Here is a 9,166-nt window from a genome sequence, read left to right on the forward strand (position 1 = left end):
GGGCAAATGGATGTATCTGGAGGATATCATCCTTAGTGAGGTAACCCAATCACAAAAGAAGTCACTAGATATGCACTCACTGATAAGCAGATATTAGACCAGAGACTTGGAATCACGATTCTTATTTCACAGCTGTGACCTAGCCTGGCACAAAATGACTTAGACCGCACCCAACACATACGCTACATGCTCCAAGGGAACAGATAAATGCACCCCCTGGGGGTCTATTCAGAACAAACGGTGATAGAACAAAATATAGAAAACGTCCAGAGATGCTGCTCCCTCGGGAGAAGAAACAACCCACCCCCGACCCAGAAATAGTCCTCAAAGCTGAAGTGTGCACCCGCCCTCTTCTCTCCTCAAAGTCGATTCCAACGCCCCTTTCTGTGTTGCTTGCTTTGCTTGAGAATTTCAGTGTTACCGTGTGTTAGAGTCATGCTTTACACACTGCTCTTTGCAAGTTCCACCTTTAGGGTTGATGTTACTAAGGAACAAGAATGTAGACTGTGACTGTACAATTTCATGGTGGTGAGACTGGGCTTCCTAATCCAGTGCCAAACCGAAGCAGCTGAGAATAGCCGGGGGGGACTCGGCCCTCGCTGGCACAAGCTCACACTGTGCGCAGCCTTATTTAATCAATCCCATCCTCTCAGAGTCCTGTGTCATGACCTCATCTTCCTTCTCAGTTTTAGATTCTGAGGAATATTAGAGATCCAAGTTGAGGTCACTTCTCTTCCAATTCACTTGGTTCTTTGTAACCCTTGGTTGGGAGTCTATCTTAAATCATCTCTCTCTCTCTCTCTCTCTCTCTCTCTCTCTCTCTCTCTCTCTCTCTCTGTAATTCTAGCAAGGGGATTCCCCCAGAGCTCCAGGAGGGTAAAGCCTTGATGCCCAACTGAAGGGAACTCAAAGATCTGGCCTTATTCTGAATCCTGCAACCCTTGAAGGCCATCCTTGCGAAATAACCTGTACAGCCGTCATCCTGATGAACAGTCTAGCCAGGCTCTAGGGTCTCATTGTCCCTTCACCTTCTCCATGTTAAGTCCAACAAGATGCCCAGCACCCACTAGAAAGAGCCCTCTCTCTTAATAATATTTTGTCTTCATTAATGAACTGCACTTAGATTCCTTTTTTTTTTAAGATTTATTTATTTATTATATGTGAGTACACTGTAGCTGTCTTCAGACACCCCAGAAGAGGGCATCAGATCTCATTACCGATGGTTTTGAACCACCATGTGGTTGCTGGGATTTGAACCCACGACCTTCAGAAGAGCAGTCAGCGCTCTTAACCGCTAAGCCATCTCTCAAGCCTCAGATTCTTTTTTTTTTTTAGAATCGACCTTTTTTTTATTGGATATTTTCTTTATTTACATTTCAAATGTTTTCCCCTTTCCAGGTCTCCACTTTGCAAACAACCTCCCTTCCTCTGCCTCTGTGAGGGTGCTCCCCCACCCACCCACCCACTCCCATCTTCCCACCCTGGCATTCCCCTACACTGGGGTATCGATCCCCCTCAGGCCCAAGGGCCATTCCTCCTACTGATGTCCAACAAGGCCATATTCTGTCACATACGCGGCCGGAGCCATTGTCGCTGGCTCTATGTATCTTCTTTGGTTGGTGGTCTAGTCCCTGGGAGCTCCTGGGGGTCTGACTGGTTGATACCATTGCTCCCCCCATGAGACTGCAAACCCCCTCAACTCCTTTAGTCCCTTCTCCAACTCGTGCATCAGGGACCCTGTGCTCAGTCCAATGGTTGACTGTGAGCATCTGCCTCTGTATTTCTCAGGCTCTGGCACAGCCTCTCAGGAGACAGCCATATCAGGCTCCTGTCAACAAGCACTTTCAGGCATCCACAATAGTGTCCAGGTTTGGTGGCTGTGTATGGGATGGAGCCCCAGATGAGGCAGTCTCTGGATGGCCTTTCCTTCAGTCTCTGCCACTTAGATTCTTAAAACCTTTTTTTTTTTTTTTTTTTGACATTTCTGATTATACTGTGAATTGTCATATTGTTAATATTTCATTACTAGTATTATTAATATTTTTAGCATACTTGAGGTAGAAGAATGCTTAAGATGGGGTCAGAGCAGGGGCCAAATCAGGCCAGACTTCATTGGTCACGGCATGGAGGTCCACTCTAATGGTGGACAGCAAGGGAACGTTCTTAAAACTCTCTTTGCCAGCAAGAGCAAACAGATCAAAGTCAGGTAGACATTGATATCGGGGTCCCTTTATGAAACCAGGCCGCCTGGCAGGGAATTGGCCATGGAGGAATGCCCTGGGCAGGTGTCAAGTTTGGGCCGGAGGATGAAAACAAAGAATCAAGAATAACTTATCAGATTTTGACTAAGGCAACTTACGAAGTTGCCAACAAGTTGCTCCTATCCTAATGTTACCAATCAGCTGGCTGGAGCCCTTTGCTCTTCCTGACTATGAATCGTGGTAGACCTGGAGAAGATCTTCAGTGCTAGTCTTTGTTTGCTCTTGTGTCTTTAGTGCTCTGCAGCAGCGACCAGCAACACCAGGCAGGTGGAAGCAATTGCGTGTAGCACCCTCTAGTGTTGATGCCTTTTTATGCAGGCCTCAGTGTCAGGATTTCTCCGTCCTCAGCAACAGCCAGCATCACAGTTCTCCAGCCTGTGTGTCTGAGACTCATAGCCCCAAGGACTTGACAGATTACTGGGACTCTTCTGCAACCAAGGCCTTGAGTTTCTCTTCTCTGGCTCTTTCCAGCTTCCTATCCTTCGTCAACCTCAGATCTCATTTTCTGTATCCCCACTATGCCCCATGTTCCCTGTTCTCTCAGATTCTTTGGCTGCCTCTTCTTTCACTGTGCAGAAGCCTCTTGCCCTGCTGACTGCTCCACTACCAATGCCACCCCCGCCGGAGCTCTGTGGTCTCCAACATCCTGTCGCCAGCTCAGCCCACGATATAGGCAAGAAGAGACCCCTTAAGAGAAGCCTTTGACCGAGCCAATGTTAAAATACCAGGAAAGGACACATAGGGAGGTATCCTCCAGCCAACTCACTGAGCCATAGCATCTGTTTATACAGCCAGAGGATAATCCCAGCCTACCTCACATGCAAATGGAGGGGGTTGCACCAAACACAGCCCAACTTGCATGCAATTAGATTGAATTGTGTTGGTGCCAGTCACAGCAGCCCCTTTGCCTGGGTAGAAATGGCTACATTATCATCTGAAGTTCAGCCCTATTGCAGCTGTCTCTTCAGGAGCTGAAGCAATCGGCTGTGATCACTGTGGAAGTTCTCTCAAGGTGTCAGAATAACTGATGGAGCCTGCTGCCGGCCCTGAGGGCCCAAGTTAGCCAGGCCAGTACAGAGAATTTGGTAGCTCCGGTGGGCATTGTCTTGCCCCATCTCCTGTCTTTGCTTATGTACAGGAAAATGCACCCTAGAAAGACAGCTTCCAGTGGGAGCTTCGTGGACACTGAGAGTCATCTTAACAGGTCTTTAACAATGTTTAAGACCTGCCTGGTGCCACCAGGGAGAGGGGAGACCCATGTCTGTCTCACTAATACCATTTCACCTTTAATCTTCCCAGCAAGTCCGTGAGCCCAGTGTTACTAGATACACAGTTCACAAGTAATAAAAGTAATGTTTGGTGAGTTGGAGTAACTGTGCTAAGTCTGGTTTCTATCACTGTGATAAAACAGGAACCAAAACCAACTTGGGGCAGAAGGGTTTTATCTGGCTTCTGTGTCCCAATCAGAATCCATCATTAAGGGGAACCAAAGTAGGAACTCAATCAGGGCAGGAACCTGAAAGCAGAGATCTGGGGGGGGGGTGTCATTCCTTACTGCTTTGTCTCGTGGCTCGTCTAGACTACTTCCCTATACACCTCAGTATCACCTATTCCCAGGGTGGCACTGCATGCACCCTCCCACAGCAATAATCCATCAGAAAAATGCTCCCACAGACTTGCCAACATTTTCTCAATTGAAAACTATTTTTAGTTCCTTAAAAAGTAAGAAGTAAACACCTACCTCATGGCTCAGCAGTTCCCCCCAGGTCTTCAGCCAAAGCCATGCTCCCCAGAAGACCCCGTACAAGGGTATTGACAGGTGCTCTAATTATTATGATCTACAACTGGCCGCTACCCAACGCTCAACCCCAGGAGAATGGAGAAGCGAAGTCAGCATCTTGCCAGCAATTAAAGGGATAAACGAATGTCACTTTAATCAATCTCAAAACAAACATCTGGTAAGCGAAAGGAAAGGTCACTCTGATTTCATTCCTTTGAAGATGGGGAAGAACAAAAGCTGATCTGTGGCGGTCAGGGTAAAGTCTGACTACAAAGAGGCACAGAGAACGTTCGGGAAGATGAGGGTGTTTTGTATCTCAGTTGACATGGATATCACACGTGTGTCTTTCCTATGTATTTCTTTCCACGGGCCAACTAGCAGTTGAAAACTAAGGGATTTGAGTAAATATATTTGTCAAATCTGATGTTATTTGCAGGGTAGTCAATCAAATGAGCATTTCCGGGTGTTTCTGACATGAAAGTATTCACACAACCCAGATCGGCATCACTGGCTGAGTGCTCATTGGTGAACCCTCATCAGCTCATAATGCAGTGCTAAGAGGTTCCATTAGGTGGCGCTGTGCATGCTCACACTGTGATTAGGGGACAATGAAGAACAGATACAAAATGGTAGTCTTCCGAGCTCCCCACACCTACACACCCACACACACACCACTGTGTTGTGAGTGCCTTCCTCATCTTCTCCCACCTGTCTCCTCCAGTGACTCAGTTATTTACCAGAGCTAGCACACAATCACAGTACGTAACTTCTTTTTCCGTTTGGTTTTGTGTATCAGGCTTGGGTGTTGGTAGGAAACCATTTAAGCATTCTATGAAAAGAGATAAATGATGAGTCCTAGTTCTGGAGAGAGCAAAGTGAAGGCTGCCGAAGCAAAGAAATAAAGCTAATTTTTCTTTCCCTTTCTTTTTATGTTCACCTCCTCCTCGAAGCTGGCAAACTGGAAACTGTGAAATGGGCTTTCACCTGGCCACTGAGCTTTGTCTTGTACTTCACTGTCCCTAACTGTAACAAACCCCACTGGGAGAAGTGGTTTATGGTGACATTCGCTTCCTCTACGCTATGGATCGCAGCCTTCTCCTACATGATGGTGTGGATGGTGAGTGTGCGAGGGGCCCTGGGTGGTGCTGGGTCTCTCTAGAGAGGATGCACACTGAGCCAGAGATGACCAAGAGTTGGAGTCACACCTGATAGAGCCACATCGGCCAGCTAGCGCTACAGTCAGTTACGTAACAACCCACACCTTAGCTTGGCGGTTTAAAAATCACAAGCGTTCCTTCTGCCCACATGCCCTGAGGCTGACTTGATGTAATTAGGCTTGACGGTGGCCAGCTCTGCAACTCTGCTCCAGTTCCAGGATTGTAATCCCTTTGGTGATGGGGTAGCAGGCAGAGGGGCTGGGGTCGCATCTGCTTTACAGTGTTGACTCAGTTTCCTTTGGGCTGGTGCTACCTGGGATGCGTAAGTGGAAACCCGAGGCGTCTCCGGGAATCTTCACTGGAACCGACCTCCCAGACCATGACTCCTTTTCCACACACTGTGGCCAAGCCCAGCATCTCTGGGTAGGAGAAGAAATTCCCCCAGCTCTGGTGAAGGGAACAGCAGCAGAGTCATAGGCAAAGGACATGTTACATCAGGTGACTGCTCAAGGGTCCCTTCCAAGCTAAAAACAATGATCCAGTGATTGGGGCAAGGTTATAGGGCCTCAAAAGCATTTTGCCCCCAAAGTCATTTTTGGAAACACGGATAGTGCATTTATATATTCTTTAGCTGGGGAGCAAACCTAATCCATTAGACTTGGAGTTGGGCAGAAATTAAAAGCCATGACAAATTATGCAAATCCTAAATTAACCTCACTTGGGTGTTAGACAGAGGCGCAATATAAATTCAGGAATTTATATTCAACGTAAAGCTCAAAAAGAAAAAACACTTCTGGAAGGTTATTTTGGAGGTAATGGGAAAGTTGTAAGGCTGGCAGGACAAAGTCACAGCTACCCCTGGCCTCAGCCTCAACCTCATGGGCAACTGGAGTTTTAAAACTGGAAGTACTATAACCAGGGCCTTCTTGTTCACTGACAATTTGGCGGCGTATCATCCCCAACCCAGGTTTGGGAGACAGGATTGCTGTCCCTGACCCTGAAAGTCTGAAGTCTGCAATCCATGGAGAGAACTAACCTGGATTCCATTTCTGATAGTGAGCGACAACCTAAGGAGAAGCCAGGGGCCAGGCCAGGGCTTCCTGAGCCCATCAGTTCCCCAGAACCCCAGGCTGGACCTTAAGGTTCCTAACAACAGTAAGAGAGCAGTGGGCCATTGCCCCGCGGAGCCAGGGCACACTCCTGAGGGACCCAAAGCTTGGCTAGGCTTTTGCAACTTTGTTTTACAAAGACTCTTGAGAACAGCAACATAGAAATACGTGTTGCAGCATCCTCCTTTCCTCCCTGGAGACAAATGTCAGAAGCCCGAGGCCACCCTGTGTTGAGCACTGAATGAAAATGAAGCTTTTCTGGTTTGTATCTGAATGGACTGAGAGATCGCGCTCTCTCTCTCTCTCTCTCTCTCTCTCTCTCACACACACACACACACACACACACACACACACACACCACCACCACCACCACCACCACCACTACCACCAGCCCAGGAGTGCTGTGAGAAGGGTGGACTCTCTGTGACCTGTGGTCTGCATATTCTCAAGATTTTATAGAAAGTATGAATGCCCCGATGGCACCCTAAGATGACCTAAGAGTTCCAGGTGTTGCAAGACCCATTTCCTTAAGCCCACATACAAAGGACCAGTCTCTTTTTCTACCTACTTGGCAATGGGTCCTGACCCTTTCACCATCTCTCTTGCCAGTTCCCTGTTACTTGGTCTTCCTCTCTTGAAATTTGGGGGCAACCATGAGGTCATCTGCATCACTGAGCAGTGTGACAGTTGATGGTAGCCCATGCTTTGCAATCCATCCCCCGTGTAAACTGAGAGGCAGCCTTGCAGAGGAGCCCACCTGTCTGCAACAGAACCCTCTCTGCCACTTACCAGCAGCATGGGGCTTGTGCAGATTCCTCTCTGTTGCTCAGTTTCCTCATCTGAAGAATGGGAATAGCAGAGCATTCAGATTGAATAGTGGCGAGAATTAAGAAAGTTAAAACTGAACATTTAGACCACAGCCTAAGTACAAAATAAAGGGGGAGGGGACAGCAATTATGGTGAAGAAGTTGACATTGACAATGAGGGTTACCAAGTATTCTATTTCTATGGCTGTGATAAACACCATGACTAAAATCAACTTGGGGAGGAAAGTATTTATTTCATCTCTATATTTCCAGACCACAGTTCATCTCCAAGGGAAGTCACCTAGAAATTCACAGCAGGACTTGTAGGCTGGAACCATGGAAGAAGGCTGCTTATTGCCTTGCTTCCAAGCCCGCATTTAGCTACTTTTCTTATACATCATGGGCCCACCTACTAGGGATAGTACTGCCCACAGTGGACAGGACCCTCCTACATTAATTATCAATCAAGAAAATGTCCCCACATGTCTCATGGAGGCAAGTTCCTCAACTGAGATTCCACTTCCCAAGTGTGTCAAGTTGGCAAGCAAAATCAGCTATCACCCCAACTCCCAGGGGGGTGAGGATAGAAAGAGCTTGTCGTGATCACTCCAGCAAGACCAGGTGTGAAGCCATCCCCTTTCCAGGACTTGTCAACTCCCATCGCAGATCTGTGAGCATGCTGCCCACACTCCTAGTACAGCCTGGATTATTCAAGACCATCTTGAGTTCAAATATTTTTGTTTCAACGTTGTCTTAGCCCTGCAAATCTCGTTTTCCAATGTGCAGGTATCTCCAGAAAGGAACAAGCGATAGACTAACCTTCCACTTAAAGTCCAGGTTCTGTCAAAGCATCCGCCTAAGACCTGCAGTCCAGCTCTCTTCCACACCATGTCCAGATGTTCATGCCGTCCTGTGTTAAATCCAGAAAAGACACTGCCCTACCCCCACCCCCAAGATGGCCCAAATGAAAGATTTGTCTGTATCTTGATGAGAGGCTTATAGTGTCCCTTGGCTCACTGCCTCTTCCTGCTTCCTCCAAGGTTACCATCATCGGCTACACACTAGGGATCCCTGATGTCATCATGGGGATCACCTTCCTGGCTGCCGGAACCAGCGTGCCAGACTGCATGGCCAGCCTCATTGTAGCCAGACAAGGTGGGATCTCCAGGGATGCTGGGGATAAGGAGGGAGGGAAGGAAGGAGTCCCTCCCTGGTGGGGGCTGCATCTAAAAGGGCAGCAGAGTCTGCTTAGGAGAGATGGGGGATGAACATCTCTGTGCCAAGTTGGCCAGAAGGCTTCCTGAGGTCAGAAAAAATAAGGAAAAGAGGCAGAAAGTATCTCTGTAAGCCACAGATGCTTGCCCAGACATCCATAGACCCTTCAGGTCATTATTATCATATTATCATCCATTAATTTTAAAATACCAATAAATATAGCAAAAAAAAAAAAAAAAGGAAAAAAAAAACTAGCTAACCTTGACTGAGTGAGGCCTTTAAGTGAAACACTTAATTCACTCAACAAATCCAAGAGATAGGGACAATCGTTCTTCCGTTTCATGGATAAGGAAACTGAGGCTTAGAAAAGACAGACGACACCACCACCACCCCATAATTAAGCTCACTCATAGTATAGCAACTCCAGAATGACAGTTGTCAGCACACAACAGATGCATCCCCATTTCAAAACCAAAAGCTTACCTGACCAGCGGGACACTACATCCTTCCCAGTGCTGACTCTCGTTCATGTGCCTGGTGGATGCTGGAAGGCATTTGCTTTAAACAACGGGAGCAACAAAATTTAGCACAGTGACCCGTAGGTTCCCCTGGAAATTCTACTTGGTGGCATTATCTTTGTGTTGCTCAGTCCTTAAGCAGTGAACTCACCCTAGGACAGATGGAATCTGTGCTATAATGTATAAGTTGGCAACGTTTAGAGTCATGTGTATGCTATGGGGTTTCCTCCTGCTGGAAGGGTGGCTTGATCTTCCAGTATTCTTGGAAACAAATGTGGATATATATATATATATATATATATATATATATATATATATAT

General features: G+C 47.1%; 1 protein-coding gene across 1 annotated transcript in view; it reads left to right on the forward strand.

The window, feature by feature from the left end:
* Positions 1 to 9,166, forward strand: part of Slc24a3 (solute carrier family 24 member 3) — a 469,023-nt gene that overhangs the window by 438,023 nt on the left and 21,834 nt on the right. The window contains exons 13-14 of the mRNA XM_029535751.1: positions 4,992 to 5,158; positions 8,154 to 8,268. Of these exons, the coding sequence (XP_029391611.1) occupies positions 4,992 to 5,158; positions 8,154 to 8,268 (282 nt within the window). The remainder of the gene's footprint in view (positions 1 to 4,991; positions 5,159 to 8,153; positions 8,269 to 9,166) is intronic.

This window comes from Mus pahari, chromosome 3 (assembly GCF_900095145.1).
Source record: "Mus pahari chromosome 3, PAHARI_EIJ_v1.1, whole genome shotgun sequence".
NCBI classification, from domain to species: domain Eukaryota; kingdom Metazoa; phylum Chordata; class Mammalia; order Rodentia; family Muridae; genus Mus; species Mus pahari.